This window comes from Equus asinus, chromosome 5 (assembly GCF_041296235.1).
Source record: "Equus asinus isolate D_3611 breed Donkey chromosome 5, EquAss-T2T_v2, whole genome shotgun sequence".
NCBI classification, from domain to species: Eukaryota; Metazoa; Chordata; class Mammalia; order Perissodactyla; family Equidae; genus Equus; species Equus asinus.
The window spans coordinates 78,544,917-78,565,822 of record NC_091794.1 but is presented as its reverse complement, the minus strand read 5'-3'; the positions used below and the strand labels follow the sequence as shown (position 1 = coordinate 78,565,822).

Here is a 20,906-nt window from a genome sequence, read left to right as displayed (position 1 = left end):
TTGTCCTTTTGTGTTTGTCTTATTTCACTCAGCAGAATGTTACAACAACTTGTAGCATATATCAGAACTTAATTTCTTTTCATGGCTGAATAATATTCTATTGTATACGCATACTACATTTTGTTTACCCACTCATCTCTTGATGGACGCTTGGGTGGAAACTTTGTTTTGATATAGTTTTCAACAATTGAATTTATCAAGAAAGATATCCTAAACGAGCCCATGAAATTTTGATAGTTGTCCATTTTTTTCTCCCTAGGAAGTTGGGAACACAGTGCCTCTCCTCCCTTGTCTCCAAGCTTTTTGTATGCTATCACACTACTACAGGATAAAGTGAACAAGTGCACCTCACAGGGGCCTACATGACCTGGGCTCTGTAGACATCTCCAGCCTCTTTAATTCCACCAGATTGATCACTTGGTTCCCGTAATAGCCATTTGCTCTGTTGCATCTTCTCTTTGCAGATGCTGTTCCCTCCGCTTGGAACACCCCCACTGCTTTCCCCAATTAAGCTAGGAACCCTTGCTAGTTGCTTCTAGGTTTTTCTCCTTAAAACATTTACCACTGTGATTGCTGATTTCTCTGTTTTCCCCTCAGTCTCTAGCTCCTTAAGGGGAGGGGCTGACTTGCTCACCGCTGTAACCTCCATACCTACTATAGTGCCCTGTTCTTAGTAGATAAGATAAATATTTAATGATTTCAGTTCCCTGTACAGCTTGGCTCCATAATCCAGTGGATACCTGGAAAGTGGGAGTGAAAGTGAGACTTGGGCTGAACCTTCGGGATTCCCAGGCCATCAGAGGAGAGCAAATTCCTCATGCTACGATAAGGTGTAGTTACGGCGAAGTTCTTTTTTGGGGTATTTGTTGCCGCGTCGCTACAGCGGACTTTACGGTGAAGAGAGGTGGGGTCCTACTGGCAGCAACCAGGGCAGCCCGGGAACTGTCACTAGGGTCTAATCATGTGACTTTCAACATGGCGACGGCCTTGACTCACTCCAGGAAGGGGCGGAGCCTGGGCAAGGGGCAGGCTCAGATTCAGATTACAGTGGGGACCGTTCTCGCAGTTACAGACTGCTTATCATGGAGGCGAACGGCTTGGGGTGAGTTCTCTGCACCACGCGGTATGGCCAGCGGGGTTTCTGACTTGTGTCTTCCAACTCAGGAATCTGTCCCTATATCCCCGTTCCCCCACCTAGAGAGCTCCCAACCCGAACCCCAGTCGTTGGAATCCCGAATTCTCCAACCATGGATTCCTGAGGGACTGCCTCGCTGGACTGCATCCCCCCGTCGTTTACGGGATGCCCCCTAGACTTTCTAATCCTCACCTAGGAGCCCTATTTCGGGACTGTCAACTCTGATTCCTCTTTGGCTATCCTCCAGCCTGGGGATCTCCCAGCCCGGGAACCAGCCTACTGGTAACCCTGTACCTGAGATTTCCTGGTCCAAAGACCTCCAAACTATCCTTACTGGGCTTTCCTCTCCCCTCCCCTCAGCCCCCTCCAGTGGCTTTGAGCTTGGGGAGTCTGGGACTAGGTAGGGTAGAGGCCTCAGTGTGGCCCCTTCTAGTCTCGTGCACCACCTGATAGGCAGAGAGGAGGCAGAATGGGCGGGAAGCCACGGCTTGAGAGCTGGCCTGGAGAAGGCAGATAGTGGTCCCGGATCCGCCTTAAGAACCTGCACCTTCCCCAACCCCCAGCCTAGCTTACTGACACCCACCCCCACCCCCTCCTGATCTCCAGACCCCAGGGTTTTCCGGAGCTGAAGAATGACACATTCCTCCGAGCAGCCTGGGGAGAAGACACAGACTATACTCCCGTTTGGTGCATGCGGCAGGCAGGCCGCTACTTGCCAGGTCAGGATCAGGGCCTGGGGGATTAGGTAAAATTCTGGAGGGTGAAAAGGTTTTGAGGGGTAGGGGAAAGCTCTAGAAGCTCCTCAAGGCTGAGCCCTGCCTTTCCTCTTCTGTCTGTAGAGTTTAGGGAAACTCGGGCTGCCCAGGACTTTTTCAGCACCTGTCGCTCCCCAGAGGCCTGCTGTGAACTGACTCTGCAGGTGAGGGATCCACAAAAGAGGGAGGGATTTATGACCTCAGCTTGCCACTTACTAACCTGTCTTCTATTCCCTGCAGCCGTTACATCGCTTCCCTCTGGATGCTGCCATCATCTTCTCCGATATTCTTGTTGTACCCCAGGTACCCAAACCTTTTTCTGGACTGGGTAAAAAAGGGAAGAGACAGTCAAGACTCAAGATAAGCACTTATCTTCACTGGACAGAAGGAAAAACTTAGGCTGGAAGAGATGGAGTTTGGCTGAGTTTTACTCTCCTTTTCCTCCTTCCTACTGTGGGCTGAACAGACCCTGTCCTCCTCGAGTTCAGGTTGGAAATCCAGATGTTTTCTCCCCCTCCAGGCACTGGGCATGGAGGTGACCATGGTGCCTGGCAAAGGGCCCAGCTTCCCAGAGCCATTGAGAGAAGAGTGCGACTTAGAGCACCTCAAGCATCCAGCAACAGTGGCCTCTGAGCTGGGCTATGTGTTCCAGGCCATCACCCTCACTCGACAACGGCTGGCTGGGCGTGTGCCACTGATCGGCTTTGCTGGTGCCCCGGTAATGGAACAGGGCAGGGACTTGGGCATGGAGAAATCACTCTGGCTGGTCTGGTATAGACAAAGGAAGAAAGTGTCAGTCTGGCTTTTACACTTGTGACATTCTCCTTGTATCCTTTGCAGTGGACTCTAATGACATACATGGTTGAGGGTGGCAGCTCAAGCACCATGGCTCAGGCCAAGCGCTGGCTTTACCAGAGACCACAGGCCAGTCACCGGCTGCTTCGCATCCTCACTGATGCTCTGGTCCCATATCTGGTGGGACAAGTGGCTGCTGGTGCCCAGGTGAGTCCTAAGGGAGAGACAAGTAGGCTGGGGTTTAATCTGTAAGGGCCAGAAGCAACAGAGTTCCCTACACCTGAGAAAGTAGCTGTCTTAATGTCAGGCACAAAAGAAGTTTGGCCTGAAGTGATCTGGTTGGAGCAGCTAAGCCCACCCTCGTACTGGCAGGGTGGCTTAATGCTCAATGTATTCAAAGACCAAAGCTGGCACTGGGATCTGGAGAATGCAAAAGTTTTTGACTGGAATTGGGTTTAGAGGCTTAGGCAGTATCAGGGGTTGAAGTCATGTGGGGAAAATTGAGGCACGTTCTGTGTGTGGGGCCTGAGATACTTCCTTTCTGTGTGTTATGTATTTCTCTGCACTACCCCCTAACCGTAGGCATTGCAGCTCTTTGAGTCTCACGCAGGGCATCTTGGTCCACTGCTCTTCAGTAAGTTTGCACTGCCTTACATCCGTGATGTGGCAAAGCAAGTGAAGGCCCAGCTGCAAGAGGCAGGCCTGGCACCAGTGCCCATGGTAAGGATGGGGATGGAGTGAGTGAAAGTGGGCCTGTGGAACTTGCAGGATAAGTCCTGCATGGAGTGAAGTGACCATAGGAGGGCAGCAGAGGTGCAGTTGATAGCTTAGTGGCCAATAACAAGGCCCTCTGTAGCCTCAGAGTTCTGCCCTTTCCCCTAGATCATCTTTGCAAAGGATGGACATTTTGCCCTGGAGGAGCTGGCCAAGGCTGGCTATGAGGTGGTTGGGCTTGACTGGACAGTGGCTCCAAAGAAAGCCCGGTAAGTAATGGAGGGTGAGATGGAAGGGGTACAGCTGCCATATGTACAGTCATCAGAATGTGGCACTAACTCTGCTTCCAGGGAGCGTGTGGGGAAGACGGTGACCTTGCAGGGCAACCTGGACCCCTGTGCCCTTTATGCATCTGAGGTAACAACCAGGGTTCCTGTGTCCTAGGTGTGTCTGAGCTTGTGCACTCCCATGGCTGTGGATATGGTTGCGTGTATTATTATGTGTATGTTTTATTATGTCTGTTTGTCCCTTCCCTCTACTCCATGCACATTATGTGAGCTCTAGGAAGGCAGGAATTTCTTTTTATTGTTGTTGTTCATTTGTGTTTTCTTAGTGCCTGGCTCATACTAGGCATTCAATAAATTTGTTTGAATTAATGACTGAATGAACAACACTGAGTAGAAGCATGCCTGCATGTACCTGTGCCACTATTATGTGTAGAGAGGACAGAGACTTGCTGGCACCGCCTGTAGCCAGTGCCCTGTTGGTCCCCCAGGAGGAAATTGGGAGGCTGGTGAAGCAGATGCTGGATGACTTTGGACCACAGCGCTACATTGCCAACCTGGGCCATGGACTTTACCCTGACATGGACCCCAAACATGTGGGTGCCTTTGTGGATGCTGTTCACAAACACTCACGTCTGCTTCGACAGAAATGAGCATACACCTTTTCCCTCAAGTACCACTAACACAGATGTTTGGTTGTTTCAGGAGAATAAAAGTTCCAGAGATGGAATCTGGTATGTGGTTTTGTTTGTGAAAGATCTGTGCCCTTATCTTCAGTTCCTTCATAGCCTCTATTCCTTCCTTGGGGCCTCTTTCTGCATCCTTCCCACAAGTCACTGGAGCTTAGCTATCAGTGAATATGCACTGTAGGATTTAATGTCAGGGTCCTCACCACCTCCTTGCTCTCAGATTTCTAAGCCCCAAAGCTACCTGGGGTTGGGTAGAGCTTCCTAGCAGCTGGAGCTGTGACATTTGCAGAGGTTTCCATAGCATACGAGGCCAAAGTGACAGCGCTTTGTGTCTGGGGAGGGAGGGGAGGATAGATTAGAGAGGGGCACAGAAATGGCTGGAATACTTCAGAGGCTTATTGAAGAAAATGGAGTCTAGGTGCACAGGGAGAAGTTGAGAGGCCTTCAGCTGTGATGCCAAAAGATGGGGAGGATATAAAAACTCAGAGCTAGGTTGCTTAGGATTAGAGCCTTAGACTGGCCTCACCCTTAGACTGGCTTCACCAAGACGCGAAGGCCTCTGAAGCCCAAAGGCCCTATATACTCAGGGTTGCTCTGCATTCTTTTCTGAGCATACCCTCCAGTTTTTTCAGGATCTTGGTGTTTCTGCCCCTCATGGTGGTACCTACTTCCTGGGACAAGGCTTTGAGGTGCCTGTGAACTCTGGAGAGGGGTCTGGTGTGGCAGGAAATCCCTCATTTGTCATTTCACATCTCCTTAGACCACTGGGAATCCACTATGCTACAGGCCCAACCAGCTCCCTGTCCCAGCCAGGGCAATGCAGAAGAGAGAGAAGGGCCCCATTTATTGAGAGAACACAATTTCTGATTTTAGAAAAACGATCTTTTCTGTGATCCATGATTTATTCATAGAAAAGCACTGTGAGTTCACATACTTGCTAAAAAATGGCAATCGTGATACAGAAATGGAAGTGGCTTCTTCTTCTTCTTTTTTTTTTTTACCAACCTATTGGGCTGAGAGGTTGTCGGGGCCCATGGCTGGACAGTAAGACTTCAGTAGCCACAAACAGCAAATACAACGTATTGGTTAGTATGGAACAACAACAAAAAAAGTGACACAAACAGTTTGTCAAAGAAAGGAAAATAAAATAGAGAGGTCCTTAGTTCACACTCTAGTTAACCACCCCTTCCCTATCACACCCCACCCCCTACTCAGGAACTAAAACATGAAACAGTAAACACCAAGACACTGGCATCCAAATGACTCTTCTGAATGCCCTTGCTACCTCCTATAACAATTCCAGGCTGAGCATAGGGGTCAGGAGGGTAGCAGGAACATGATATACTGTGGAGGTCAGCCAGGGCTAAGACGGGTTGCCCACTAGGTCTAGAACCTAGTCAGAAAGGGAAAGGCCAAATGCATTCCAGCCCCAGCCTCCAAATCAGTGACCAATGGGACTGTGACAAAAGCAGGCAGAGGAAGCTTGAGGTAGAAAGGCAGGAGAAGAAAGCGAGTACAGGGCGATAAGAGAACTGTGAAGCTGAAGGAGCCACTCTTAGGGTAGAGGGAGACTAGTGCTTAGAAGCTTGTCTGGTGAGAGAATGGTAAATAGAGGAGGCACAGAGATGGGGAACATATTTAGCTGGTGAGAGAGACTAAGAGGAATGGGGAAGAGAGATCTGGCAAAAAGAGAAGGAACACATTCATGCAGATCCTCAAACATGAATTCACAGATATACCTACATGTTGAAATATACACACTTGCACATATAAAGACAGATCAGTGGAGAACAAGCATACACACAGATACAAACATGTTTATACACATGCACTCGTGTGTGCTCAGATACACACAAACTAAACATGCATCGACAAACATGAACACACACACACACACACACACAGATATGTATTCTTTTATGTTCACAAATGTGTATACCCTCACAGAGAAACCCATAGTCCAGCACACAGACTTGTGTTCACACAGACACAGACCTGACATGGATACACATAAATATATATGTGCACATCCAGGCAGGCACAGATATATCTAAGCATACAGACATATGTACTTAGCCATTCAGATATATACACACACATACATAATTAGAGATGAAACCAGACACTCTCTAACACAAAGGTGCCCAGAGTAGATGAATATTATGAGCTCAGTGGCCTCCCAGACCTTCACTTTCTCCCTGCACTTGTTTCTCAGGAGCTCAGGAGGCTCCTAAACAGGCTGCATGAGACAGGAGCAAGAGCTTCAGTGTCCTCCTGGCTTTGTGAGGCACAAGTCCAGACCTGGCCCTGCCCCTCATTCACCACTGGGCTACAGATGCCCTGTCTGCAGGCTGGGGTTTCTGCATAGACTAGACTTGGGATTTATTCTAACTGGCCATTTTTCTCCCTGCCACCCCCACTCTTCCACTGCCAATGGCATATATTCTGCAAGGGAAACCTGAGAAATGGTTGGGAGTCTCCTCAGAAAACAAGCCTATCTTCCCACCCACAGCTACATCAAGTACCCATCAAATTAGAACCAGAATTATAAATAGTTACAATTTTACAATGTAATTGTCAACACATATACTATAGTATTTACAGTACCATAAATGCTTCTGTTTCTCTGGTTAAGCAATCCCTGAGACGGAACAGTGTTCTGTGTTTGCCAAGGGAGAGAGGGCCAATGCCCAGGACACGCAGAATACAGGGGCGTGAGGTGGCACGTTGTGGGGTTTCTGATCAATTTGCAGGGCCCAGCTCCTCCAGGAACAGTGGGCTGTTGTGAGAACTTGTCAAGGCAGGCATATTGGCTAGAGGTGGACATTCCCCATGCTTAGCCCTGTGGTCCTTTGGCTTCAGCCACAGGTGCTCAGAGTCCTCTCAGGGTGGACAAATGTTTCAGTGTCCTTGGCCTGACCTGACGGCACCTGGGAGCCCAGGCTGCCCTGGCAGTGAACTGTCTGCTTCCTCAGCCAAAGCGCTCTCGCACCAGCAGCATCAGCTTCTTCTTGCCTTTGTAGATTTGTTTGAGGTTGTCGATGAATTGGGCAAACTGCAGGTGGCCATCCTGGGGTAGCAGGAAGGTCTCCCGAGCCTTGCTCAGAAACTCAATGAACTCTCCATAGTGGCGAGGGCTGATGTGTGTCAGGCGTGAGTGTGTAGTGTTGATATAGGCATTGATGGTGGCATCCAGCAGCTGGCGCAGTGGAGCTTTGTCAGTGGACATGAGCTTTCCAGAGCTGCGGCGGCCTGGGATGCCAGCCAGGCCAGGTGCAGTCACTGTGCAGCGCCGCAGGATGTCCGAAAGCACTGTGGCACAGTGCACGCTCTTCACCACCAGGGGAATGAGGGCTGCCAGCTCATTCTTGCCCAGAGAGTGGCTGAGGGCACACGCCCAGAGCACATCATTGATGGCTGGGTGGGTATCCTGGTTGTAGGCCAAATTGAGATGGCTCATGGCCAGTGAGGCCAGCTTGAAGGCACGTAGCGGGTAGCCACGGAGCTCCATGTAGCGGGCGATGGTGAATAGCTGTGAATGGGTCATGCCACCAGCAGCAGCATCAATGGCGATCTGGTAGGCTGCCTCGAAGGCGATATGGTCTTTCTCACAGAGTGTAAGAGCTGACAGGGCACAGCTCTGTGGATCCTTCATAGCACACTGCAGGGCCAGTGTGCGAGCACAGCTAGCCAGCTCCTCCCGCTGTGGATAGTCAAGACTGAGGCGCAGGATAGTGGTGTGGGATACGGCTGTGGCAGCCACAATGCTTGTAGCCTCGGTGGGGGTGAAGAGTGTGTACCAGCTCTGCAAGATGCTCACCAGGGCCCGCACACCTGTCAGGGAGAGCCTAAGCTCAGCCGTGGCCATCTGGGTCCTCATCCAGGTCTGCCCAGATTACTATTTGGGGTCAGAACTTGGCCTGCAGAGATGAGTTCTCCCTCCTCCTCATCAGCCTTGAGATGATCTGAGGCAAACCAGGGCAAGGGGAGCATCCCGGATGGCCAAAGCCCATGTGGGGTTTCTTCCCATCCCTTCCATCCCCAGGTCAGAGGGTTGAAGGTCTCTGCAGGTGCTCTTAGCCCCTCACAAGGATGGAGCAGCAGAGCCTGTGGTTTGCCTGCCCCAAGGCAGGGTCGCAGATCTGCCTGGGGGTTCTAGCAGAAGTGGGGCCTTTCAGGGTAGAGTCTTGTGCTGGGGCTTAGGGCTCTAGATGGGGTCCTGAGCCTCCAAGTTGTGTGGGGTTTCTCAGAAGCATGGATAGGGACGGGGACCTAACCACTGGGCCAACTACTTCCCAAGGGTACACTTGAGTACTGGTGGCTGAAAATTCATTCCCTCAGACAGGTCTCTGATCAGAGGGTCAAAGTGCTGCTGACATCAGGGTGTGGTCCAAGCAGTGAGGGGAGAGCTTGGGCTGGCTGAACAGAGGTCTTCTTCTCCTACCAGCAGCCCCATCCTTTCCTAGGCCATCAGTAATAGGAAGATGAGAGCTCTAAGGATTCATTGTCCTGTCCCAAGAGTAGGGCCTAGGAACTGTTTTCCCCCGGGGGTAGAGGGAGGTGGAAGACTCACCCACTTCTGTAGCACATGTCACCAACCACCGCACCATCTCCCGGCGCCTCCAGTTAAGGGTTGATAAAGTCATCCTCATCACCTGGGCAAAAAAAGGGCAATACCAGCAGGCTAAGCATAACTGTTATAACCTCCCCCTCTCCTCTTCCACTTGCTATTAATTTATGCAACAAGTATTTATTGGTGCTTTAAACAGCCATCTTTCCCCTGATAAGTACAGATAAGTTTAATTTCTGCCCCACCCCTCCCACTAATCAGATAGAAGGCTTTTCTGATGACTTGTAATGAATAAAGTCCTTATTACTACACCTTGCTTGACTTGGAGGAATAGGAGTGGGGTGGGGAGAAGATGGGGACCCTATGGAGCCTAAAGTTATAATGCTTATCTTCAAAACAGAGCCCAATTTATAGAGTTCTTACCTTGTGTCTAGCCTAGAGATTGTGTTCTGAGGACACAGAAAGAACTAGACTTGGCCCATGCCCATTCCTCCATACCTGTAACCCCAGCTCTAGTGCCACGTTGAGCAGGGTGCTGTCAGTAGTACTGTCTGTGGGAGTAGCAATCTTGAATGCATCTTGGGCCAGTTTGAAGATGAGGGAGGAAGAATGGATGTGCTTCTGTATTGCTTCCAGGATTGTTCGGAGCCTCAGAGTATCCCCTACAGGTGCCGAGAAAAGGGGTAGGGACAGGATCTTCTTTAAAGTTTCCCTGAACAGTCAGCTGATGACAACAGGTACCGGTTGAACTGGCTATCAATGCCGTGAATGCTTCTGAATGCTACCATCCCCTCTTGGTGGTCAAGCTCTGTCTCCACTGAACCCACTAGAGGCTCTTTCCTTCTCCTGGCACCCACATGAATTCACTTCTCTCCACCTTTTCATCTGCCTCTGCTCCTCTCATCCTCTTTTCCTTCAGGCTCCTCAGATGCAAGAAATAATTTTCTTGAACACCTGAATTTTGAGAGCTTTATTCAGGAGACAGGAAGCCAAAAAAGTATGCCAGTCCCACAGTTTACCTCTCACTACATCTCCTTGGAGCAAAAAGGAGCTGGACCACCATGTCCTATTTAGCAGGCAATGATTCTATCCAAAGTTACCAGTGCACAGAGTTAAGGAATACATTTGCAGGAAGGCCATGTAGACCATATGAAGTGAAGGTCACTGTACAAACATAGTATAGTGTGTGAAAGATTGGTATATCTTAGGAAGGGGTAAAATGTGAAATAAAGATAGAACAAAAAGTAGGTCTTATGTTTTACAAAGAGGTGTAGTGGTTAAGAGTATATAGGATTTGGAGTAAAATACGTTGGGAACTGAACCTAGTTCAGCCATTTACCAGCTCAGTTACTTCATCTGTAAAATGGATATAAGCTTTTAGGGTTGCTGTGAGAATTATAAACAACTTGTGTATACTTAATATTCTCTGATTTTACTTTTATTAAAAAAAAGATAAGTAGCAGTGCGTGTATAGTATATGTGCCTGCACATATACGAACAGAAAATCTCCAGGGATATTTATAACAATGTTTTAGCAGTAGTTATCTTTGGGTGTCAGGATTACGGGAGAAATTACCCTTTTTCTTCTATCGCCTTTAAAAACAATTTTTAAAATTAATAGCCTTTATGTTTTCAAAGCAGTTTTAGGTTTACAAAAAGTTGAGCAGATAGAACAGAGAGTTCCCATATTCCTGCTTTCCCCCCTTCCAGTTTCCCCTATTAACATCTTACATTAGTGTGGTACATTTGATGACTCAACACTGATACATTATTATTAACTAATATCCACAGTTTATGTCGGTTTTGACAAATGTCTAGTATCATGGATCCACCATTACTGTATCATTCAGAATCAATTCATTGCTCTAAAAACCTCCTGTGTTCCACCTATTCTTCCCTCTCCTCATTCCCCCTGAGGAGACTATTGATTTTTTTACTGTCTCGATAATTTTGCCTTTTCCACAATGTCACAGATTCAGAATCACAGTATGTTACCTTTTCAGACTGGCTTCCTTCACTACACAACATACATTTAAGGTTCCTCCAGGTCTTTTTGTGGCTTGATAGCTCATTTCTTTTTATTGGTAAATAATGTTCCATTGTATGGATATACCTCAGTTTGTTTACCCATTCATCTACTGAAGGACATCTTCTTGGTTGCTTCTAGTTTTTGGTAATTACAAATAAAGCTGCTATAAACATTTGTGTGCAAGTTTTTGTGTGGACATAGTTTTCAACTCATTTGGGTAAATACCTAAGAGCATGATTGCTGGATCATATGGTAAACTATGTTTAACTTTGTAAAAAACTGCCAAACTATCTTCCAAACTGGCCGGACCTTTTGCATTTCCACTAGCAATGAATGAGAGTTCCTGCTGCTCCACATCCTTGCCAGTGTTTGACGTTGTCAGTGTTTTCAATTTTAACCATTCTAATAGGTATGTAGTGGTATCTCACTTTTGTTTTAATTTGCACTTCCCTAATGACATATCATGCTGAGGATCTTTTTATACGCCTATTTGCCATCTGTATATCTTCTCTGGTGAGGCATCAGTTTAGGTCTTTTGCCCATTTTAAAACTCAGTTGTTTGTTTTCTTATTGTTGAGTTTTGTGTGTGTGGAAGATTGGCCCTGAGCTAACATCTGTTGTCGATCTTCCTCTTTTTGTTTGAGGAAGATTGTCGCTGGGCTAACATCTGTGCCAATCTTTCTCCTTTTTATGTGGGATGGCACCACAACGTGGCTTGATGAGTGGTGCTAGGTCCACACCTGGGATCCAAAGCTGCAAACCCCAGGCCACTGAAGCGGAGTAGATGAACTTAACCACTACGCCACAGGGCAGCCCCTCTTATTGTTGTCTTAACAGTGTTTTTCACAGAGCATAAGTTTTAAATTTTTAATGAAATCCTACTTATCAGTTTTTTCTTTCATGGATTGTTTTTGGTGTTGTATTGAAAAAGTTATTGCCAAATCCAAGGTCACCTAAATTTTCCATGTTATCTTCTAGAAGTTTCATAGTTTTGCATTTTACTTTTATGTCTATGATTTTGAGTTAATTTTTGTGAAAGGTGTAAGGTCAGTGTCTATGTTCATTTTTTTGCATGTAGATGTCTAGTTTTTCCAGTACCATTTGTTGAAAAGACTATCCTTTGCTCCTTTGTCAAAGATCAGTTGACAATATTTGTGGGGGTCTATTTCTGAGCTCTCTATTCTGTTCCATTGATCTATTTATCTATCCTTTTCCAATACCACACTGTCTTGATTACTGTAGATTCATATTAAGTCATGGAATCAGGTAAGGTGTTCCCCAACTTTGTTCTTCTTCAGTATTGTGTTGGCTATTATAGGTCTTTTGGTCTTCCACATAAACTTTAGAAGAGTTTGTTAACATCCACAAAATAACTTGCTGGGATTTTGGTTGCGATTGTATTGAATCTGTAGATGGAGTTGGGAAGAACTGATATAATAATAATATTGAGTCTTCCTATCTATGGAATATCTATTTCAATCTTCTTTGATTTCTTTCCTCAAAGTTTTATAGTTTTCCTCATGTAGATCTGTACATATTTCCTAGATTTATTCCTGAGTACTTTTTTTGGGGTGCTAATATAAAACTGATATTGTGGTTTTAATTTCAAATTTCAACTGTTCATTGCTGGTATATAGAAAAGCAATTGACTTTTATATATTAACCTTGTATTCTGCAACCTTGCTATAATCACTTGTTAGTTCCAGTTTTTTTCTGTTGTTGATTCTTTGGAATTTTCTACATAGACAATCATGTCATTTGCAAATAAAGAGTTTTATTTCTTCCTTTCCAATCTGTATACCTTTTATTCCTTTTCTTCTCTTATTGCATTAACTAGGACTTCTAGTAGGATGTTGAATGGTAATGGTGAGAGGGGACATCTTGTCCTATTTCTGATCTTCAGGGAAAAGCATCTACTTTCTCTCCATTAAATAGAATGGTAACTGTAGGTTCCTTGTAGATGTTCTTTATAAAGTTGAGTCAGTTCTCCTCTATTCCTAGTTTCCTGAGAGGGCTTTTTTTTTAAAAATCACAAATAGGTGTTGGATTTTCTCAAGTGTTTTTCCTGCATCTATTGATATAACCATATGATCTTTCTTCATTAGCCTGTGAATGTGATGGATTACATTAATTGATTTTCAAGTGCTGAACCCGCCTTGCATATCTGGAATAAGTCTCACTTGGTTGTGGTATAAATTCTTTTTATACTTTCTTGGATTCAATTTGCTAATATTTTGTTGAAGAATTTATGCATTTATGTTCATGATATTGGTTTGTAGTTTTCCCTTCTTGTATTGTCTTTATCTGGTTTTGGCATTAGAGTAATGCTGGCCTCATAGGATGAGTTAGGGAGTGTTCTCTATTTTCTGGAAAAAATTGTAGAGAATTGGTATCATTTTTTCCTTAAATATTAGATAGAACTCAATAGTGAAATCATTTGGGTCAAGTGCTTTCTGTTTGGAAAATTACTGATTCAATTTCCTTAATAGATATAGGCCTATTCAGATTATTTATTTCTCTGCGAATTTTGGTAGATTGCATTTTTCAAGGAACTGGTCCATCTCATCACCAAAGATATCAAATTTGTGGGCATACAGTTCTTCATAATATTCTTTCATTATCTTTTTAATGTCCAGATCAGTAATAGTGGCCTCTCTTTCATTTATGATATTAGTAATTTATGTCTTCTTTTTTTTTGGGTTAGCCTGGCTAGAGGTTTATTTATTTATTTATTTTTTCTTTCTTTCTTTTGAGGAAGATTAGCCCTGAGCTCACATCTGCTGCCAATCCTCCTCTTTTTGCCGAGGAAGACTGGCCCTGAGCTAACATCCGTGCCTATCTTCCTCTACTTTATATGTGGGATGCCTACCACAGCATGGCTTGCCAAGTGGTTCTATGTCCACACCTGGGATCCGAATGAGCAAACCGTGGGCCACCGAAGGGGAATGTGCGCACTTAACTGCTGCACCACCAGGCCAGCCCCTAGAGGTTTATTAATTTTATTGATCTTTTCAAATAACTAGCTTTTGCTTTCATTGATTTCCTCTTATGTTTTCCTATTTTCAATTTCATTGGTTTTTGGTCTAATTTTTATTCTCTTTTCTTCTGCTAACTTTAGGTCTACACTGCTCTTTCTCTAGTTTTCTAAGGTAGAATCTTAGGTTATTGATTTTATTTTATCCCCTCCACACACTTTATTAAGATATAACTGACATATAATATTAAGTTTAGGGGCTGGTCCCCTGGCCGAGTGGTTAAGTTCACACGCTCTGCTTCAGCGGCCCAGGGTTTTGCCGGTTCGGATCCTGGGTAAAGACATGGCACAGCTCATCAGGTCACACTGAGGCAGCGTCCCGCATGCCACAACCAGAAGGACCCACAACCAAAATATACAACTATGTACTGGGAGGATTTGGGGATAAAAATCAGAAAAAAAAAAAGATTGGCAACACTTGTTAGCTCAGGTGCCAATCTTTAACAAAATAAAATATTAAGTTTAAGGTGTACAATGTGATTTGATATATGTATTGCAAATTATGATGACAACAGCACCAGTTAATGCATCCATCACCTCACATAGTTTCCTTTTTTTGTGTGTAGTGAGAACATTTAAGATCTACTCTCTTAGCCAATTTCAAGTATACAATATTATTAACTATAGTCACCATGCTGTACATTAGATCCACAGAACGTATTTATCTTATAACTGAAAATTTGTACCCTTGACCAACATCTCCCTTCCCCCCCACCCTCCCAGCCCCTGGCAACCACCAATCTACTCTGTTTCTATGAGTTTGGCTTTTTTTAGATTCTAAATATAAGCAAGATAATACAGTATCTGTCTTTCTCCGTCTGACTTATTTCACTTAGCATAATGCCCTCAAGGTTCATCCATGTTATCACAAATGACTGAATTTCCTTATTTTTTATGGTTGAATAATATTCTACTGTGTGTGCATGTGTATGTATGTATATGTATATACACTTTCTTTATCCATTCATCCGCTGATGGACACTTTGGTTGTTTCCAAATCTTGGCTATTGTGATTAATGCTGCAATGCAATGAACATGGGGGTGCAGATACTTCTTCGAGATAGTGATTTCATTTCCTTCAGATAAATATCCAGAAGTGGGATTGCTGGACCATATATGGTAGTTCTATTTTTAATTTTTTGAGGAACCTCCATACTGTTTTCCATAGTGGCTGTACCAATTTATATTACCACCAACAATGCACAAGGGTTCATTTTTCTCCACATCCTCACTAGCATTTGTTATCTCTTGTCTTTGTGAGAATAGCCATTCTAACAGATATTAAGTGACAGATTATTGATTTTATATCTTGCCTCTTTTCTAACATATGCATTTAGTGCTATAAATTTCCCTCCAAGCACTGCTTTTGCTGTGTCCCACACATTTTGATCAGTTTTATTTTAACTTTCATTTCACTCAAAATATTTAAAAATTTCTCTTGAGACTTCACCTCTGACTCGTGTTACTTAGAAGTGTGTTGTTTAAATTCCACATATTTTGGGATTTTCCAGTTATCCTTCTGTTATTAACTTCGTTTAATTCCACTGTGGTCTGAGAGCATACTTTGTATGATTTCTATTCTTTTAATTTTTTGAGGTGTGTTTTATGGTCCAGAATGTGGTCTATCTTGGTGAATGTTCCATACAAGCTTGAGAAGAATGTGTATTCTGTTGTTGTTCGATGAAGTATTCTATAAATGTTAATCAGATCCAGTTAATTGATGGTACTGTTCAGTTCAAGTATATCCTTGCTGGTTTTCTGCCTGCTGGATCTGTCAATTACTGATAGAGGTGTACCGAATTCTCCAACTACAATAGTGGATTTGACCATTTCTCTTTGCAGTTCTATCAATTTTTGCCTCACATATTTTGATGCTCTGATGTTAGACACATGCATTACGGATTATTATGTCTTCTTGGAGAAGTGACCCCTTTATCACTAAGTAATGCCCCTCTTTATCCCTGATAATTTTTCATGTATTGAAATCTGCTTTGTCTGAAATTAAAATAGGTAGTTCAGCTTTCTTTTGATTTGTGTTAACATGGTATATCTTTCTCCATGCTTTACTTTGTTGTTCTTGAAGAAATCTGACTGTGGTTAAAAAACAATTTTAAAAATGAAAACAAGAAACTGGCTAAACTAGTATGCATGCTTTTCTGGGAAAGCATCTTTTCCAGATTCTTCCTGCTTTCAGTGCAGCTAATTTGAGTCTACAGGGTATGGAAAGTGAGAGCCAGAGTGTTGACAACACCTTCTATGTGTGTGTGTGTTTTAAAACCCCTGGCCTCTGTTTTTAGTACCAAATATTTGGAAAGATAAAGCATGTAAGCTCAGTCACACAAGAGGTAAATATCTGCCTAAAGGTATTGGGATAAAAATGAAGCTGCGTACTGTTCAGTCTTTGTAGTTAGGGTCTATCTATCTACCTAATTAATTGTGGTAAAAATATATATAAAATAAAACGCTATTTTAACCTTTTTTAAGTGCATAGTTGAGTGGCACTAATCACACTGATAATGTTGTGTAAATATCACCACTATCTATTTCCAAAACTTTTTCATCACCCCAAACAGAAAGCAATAACTCTCCATTGCCTCTCCCCTCAGCCCCTGGTAACTTCTAATCTACTTTCTGTCTTTATTAATCTGGCTATTCTAGATATTTCATGTAAGCGGAATCATACAATATTTATCCTTTTGCGTTTGGATTCTTTCACTGGGCATAATGTCTTCAAGGTTCTCCCATGTTGTAGCACGTATTAGAATATCATTTCTTTTTACGACTTAATTATATCCCATCATATGCATATACCACATTTTGTTTGTTCACTCATATGCTGAGGGACACAGGTTGTTTCCAACTTTTGGCTATTGTGAATAATGCCACAAAGAACAGTGGCATATAAAGTATCTTTTTGAGTACCTGTTTTCAGTTATTTGGGGTATATATCTAGGAATGGAATTGCTGGGTTACATAGTAATTCTATTTAAATTTTTCAGGAACTATCAAATTATTTTTCATGGCAGGTGCACCACTTTACATTCCCACAAGCAATGTACAAGGGTTCCAATTTCTCTACATCCTCACCAACACCTGTTATTAATTTTGCTTGTTTTTCTGTAACAGCCATCCTAATAGGTGTGAATGATATCTCTTTGTGGTTTGGATTTGCATTCCCCTAATGACTAATGATGTTGAACATCTTTTCATGTGCTTACTAGCCGTATCTTTTTTGGAGTATTGTCTCTTCAAGTCTTTTGCTCATTTTAAAATTGAGTTGTTTGTCTTTTTGTTGTTGAGTTGTAGTTTTTTAATAAATTTTTATATTGAGCTCTTATCAGACAAATGATTTACAAACATTTTCTCCCATCCTGTAGGTTCTCTTTTCACTTTCTTGATAATGTCCTTTGATGAACAAAAGTTTTTAATTTTGATGAGGTCCAATTTTTTTTCTTTTGTTGCTCATGCTTTTGGTGTTCTATCGCTTATAAAGTTTATGGCTTTAGTTCTTTATTTAGGTCATTGATTCCCTCCCTTTACTTTTAATCTATCTGTGCCTTTATATTTAAAGTGGGTTTCTTGTAGACAACATATAGTTAAGTCTTTTTTTCTGTCAGTCTCTGTCTTTTAACTGGTGTATTTAGATCATTTGCATTTAAAGTAATTATTGATATAGCTGGACTAATATCTACCATATTTGTAACTGTTTTCTATTCATTGCACTTACTCTTTGTTTCTTTCTTTAAAAAAACTCAATTTTCTCTTCTCACTTAGCATATCAATTATATTTCTTTTAAATATTATTTTAGTGTTTGTCCTAGAGTTGAAGTATACATTTACAACTAATTTAAGTTCATTTTCAACAACTATATGACTTCAGAAAGTACCTTATAATAGTATTCTCACTTCTTCCCTTTCATCTGTAACATCTTGCTGTCAGTCATTTCATTATTTTTAAGCTATAATCACCAATACATTGCTATTATTTTGAACAAGCAGTTATCTATCAGTTCAATTAAGAATTAAAAGGAGCCCAAGAGTTTTCTTTTGCCTTTATTTATTCCTTCTCTAACACTCTTCCTTTCTTTAGGTGGATCTGAGTTTCAGATCCATATCATTTAGCTCTTCTCTGAAGAACTTGAAAGGCAGGTATACTGATAATAAATACTCTCATTTTTTGTCTGAGAAAGCATTTCCCCTTTACTTTTGAAGGATAATTTATTTGGATCCTGAATTTAGGTTGGTGATTTTTTTCTTGCAACACTTTAAATATTTCACTTCACTCTCCTTTGCTTGCATGGTTTGTGAAATGAAGTTGATATAATTCTTATCCTTGTTTCTCTATAGCTAAGGTGGTTTTGTTCTCTGGCTTCCCTTCAAGATTTTCTCTTGGTCTTTGGTATTCTGCAGCTTTTTTTTTTTTTTTTTAAAGATTTTATGTTTTCTTTTTCTCCCAAAGCCCCCCAGTACACAGTTGTGTATTTTTAGTTGTGGGTCCTTCTGGTTGCGGCATGTGGGACGCTGCCTCAGCATGGCTTGATGAGTGGTGCCATGTCCATGCCCAGGATTCGAAGTGGCAAAACCCTGGGCCACTGAAGCGGAGCGCGCAAACTTCCCCACTCGGCCACTGGGCTGGCCCTGGTTTTCTGCAGTTTTAATAGGATGTGCCTGGGAGAAAATTTCTTGGTATTCACCGTGTTTGGTGTTCTCTGAGCTTCCTGGATCTGTGTTCTGGTGTATGTCACTAATTTTGGAAATTTCTCATTTCTCAGCCATTGTTACTTGAAATATTCTTCTACTCCTTTCTTCTGCTTCTGGTATTGGAGAATACATTGCATATGTTATATATCTTTTGTAATTGTGCCACAGTACTCAGATATTCTGTTCTGGATTTTCTCCTCCTACACCTTTTTTTCCTTTTCCATTTCAACTTGAGAAGTTTCTTTCAATATTTATAATTTAAAATTTGGAAATATTCACATGGTTCAATATTGAAAAGATACAAAAGATAAATAATGAGAAGTATATTCTCCTCCTCACCTCTGAATGTCATTCACTCAATTCTAACCCAAAATGCAACCAATATTTTCAGTTTTTGCATTACCTTCCAGGATATTCTATGCATAATATGGTAATAAATTATCTATTTAATCTCCTTTTACCACTACCCACAGTGGTAACATAGTATACACAGATTTGCAGGTCATTTTTTTTTACATATCAGTATATCTTGGAGATTATTCCACACCAGTACATAAAGGGGTTCTTTTCTTTTAAATGGCTGCATAGTATTCCATTTATGGATGTATAGGTCTGCAACTCCTTATTCAAAACTCTTGGGTTTAAGAATTTTAAAATTTACGTAAACATAATTTGTGCATATATTATATATAGTATTCACAGGGGCCCTGGGGCAGCAGACCATAGTTAAACACGTTATTCTTTGTGTGGTGAATGTATGAATATTCACACTAGGTGGAATAAACAGCAAAATTACTAATGTAGTTTAATGATATAGTAGTAAACTGATAAATTAAATAGTGTGATATCAACAATAAATACTTGATACTCATTATTTCTAAGGAAAATATTCAACAAAACCTCAAACCAAGCTAAATATCTATAGGTATGCATGCAATAAATATTTGCTCCATCTGGTGTCTTGAGGATCTTGGACAAAAGGCTGCATTAGCATTACTATTATTGTCACCAAAGATTAGAGTTAGATATTTAGTGATGGGCCAGGAATGGGATTCTTTAATGATGAAACACCACTACAATAGATGGCCTTTAAAAAGGCGTAGTTCTAGGGTAGTGTGTCTCAATAATATGGATTTCTGTATATCTAAGCAGTCTCTTCAATTAAGTAAGCAGCCATAATCTCTTTTTCATTGATAAATGCATGTTATTCAAGACTGAGTAATTGCTCATACATTTCCCCCATATTGTCTTTGGAGATTTTTTTTTTCCATCTGTGTTACATCTCCTCATTGCCAATAAACACTGTCAATCCAAATGCTTATTTGGGTTAACACCATTTTAGCAATTTTTCTGTCTTGCAAGGAATGTACAACAGGTGTATAACTTAGAATATGCAGTATTTTTCTGCTATCAGCTTGCTCTAATGCCACACTTCTAAAACCTTAGTGAGCATAAAAATCTTCTGGAGAATTTGTTAAAACATAGATTCTTGGGCTACACCAACAGGGATTCTGGTTCAGTAGGTCTGGGAATTTGGATTTCTAACAAGCTTCCAAGCTTGTCCCCTGACCACACTTTGAGTAGCAAGGCTCTAACTTATTTAGACTTTTAGCCAATAAACTTTTAGTGTAAGTAATGAGACTATGTATCTTCTCATTAGTGACACAAAATTCTTCAAAGTCTTTACTGACAGGTTTTCTTTCAAATATTGTAAGCCACAGTCTCTGTCACATATTTAGCAATCATTCCAAGCATCAGCAACTGTGTACATGGCATCAAGGTATACCTGATTAAGCTTCTGCAATAACTCTTTATTTTTTAATTTTTATTATTATTTTTTTTGAGGAAGATTAGCCCTGAGCTAACATCTGCTGCCAATCCTTCTCTTTTTGCTGAGGAAGACTGGCCCTGAGTTAACACTCGTGCCCATCTTCCTCTACTTTATATGTGGGACGCCTACCACAGCATGGCTTGCCAAGTGGTGCCATGTCTGCACCCGGGATCTGAACCGGCAAACCCCGGGCCGCCAAAGTGGAACGTGCACACTTAACCGCTGCACCACCGGGCCGGCCCCTGCAATAACTCTTTTAGGAAGGCTTGGAAGTTACCTACTGCAAGTATAGAGTATGAAAATAAAAAAATAAATACTTATATTTGCTTTTCTTTGGGAGTAAGATTTCTTGGTCACAAGTTCAGGAGG

At 42.4% G+C, this 20,906-nt stretch overlaps 2 protein-coding genes across 3 annotated transcripts in view; one reads left to right on the top strand and one right to left on the bottom strand.

The window, feature by feature from the left end:
* The first annotated feature begins 675 nt into the window (after window positions 1-675).
* UROD (uroporphyrinogen decarboxylase) lies at window positions 676-4,433 on the top strand. 2 transcript variants are annotated; one of them, XM_014828093.3, is made up of 10 exons: window positions 676-1,102; window positions 1,742-1,854; window positions 1,975-2,054; window positions 2,131-2,193; window positions 2,411-2,608; window positions 2,731-2,892; window positions 3,268-3,405; window positions 3,568-3,668; window positions 3,750-3,816; window positions 4,175-4,432. In XM_014828093.3, the coding sequence occupies exons 1-10, from the start codon at window positions 1,083-1,085 to the stop codon at window positions 4,334-4,336; spliced, it is 1,104 nt and encodes a 367-aa protein (XP_014683579.1). In that variant the 5' UTR covers window positions 676-1,082; the 3' UTR covers window positions 4,337-4,432. The 2 variants fall into 2 exon arrangements, with proteins under 2 accessions (XP_014683579.1, XP_044626601.1); XM_044770666.2 differs by lacking the exon at window positions 3,268-3,405 and having other exon boundaries at window positions 950-1,102; window positions 4,175-4,433.
* An 810-nt stretch (window positions 4,434-5,243) lies between these two features.
* Window positions 5,244-20,906, bottom strand: part of ZSWIM5 (zinc finger SWIM-type containing 5) — a 228,023-nt gene continuing 212,360 nt past the window's right edge. The window contains exons 12-14 of the mRNA XM_044770664.2: window positions 9,441-9,604; window positions 8,946-9,027; window positions 5,244-8,206 (exon numbers count right to left, since the gene is read on the bottom strand). Of these exons, the coding sequence (XP_044626599.2) occupies window positions 7,344-8,206; window positions 8,946-9,027; window positions 9,441-9,604 (1,109 nt within the window). The 3' untranslated portion in view covers window positions 5,244-7,343. The remainder of the gene's footprint in view (window positions 8,207-8,945; window positions 9,028-9,440; window positions 9,605-20,906) is intronic.

Excerpts from the sequence above, each read along its gene's own strand:
- UROD (XM_014828093.3), top strand. The coding sequence starts at position 1,083 with ATGGAGGCGAACGGCTTGGG. Across the intron at positions 2,893-3,267 it reads AAGTGGCTGCTGGTGCCCAG|GCATTGCAGCTCTTTGAGTC; the intron begins GTGAGTCCTAAG and ends CCCTAACCGTAG. Across the intron at positions 3,817-4,174 it reads GTGCCCTTTATGCATCTGAG|GAGGAAATTGGGAGGCTGGT; the intron begins GTAACAACCAGG and ends TTGGTCCCCCAG.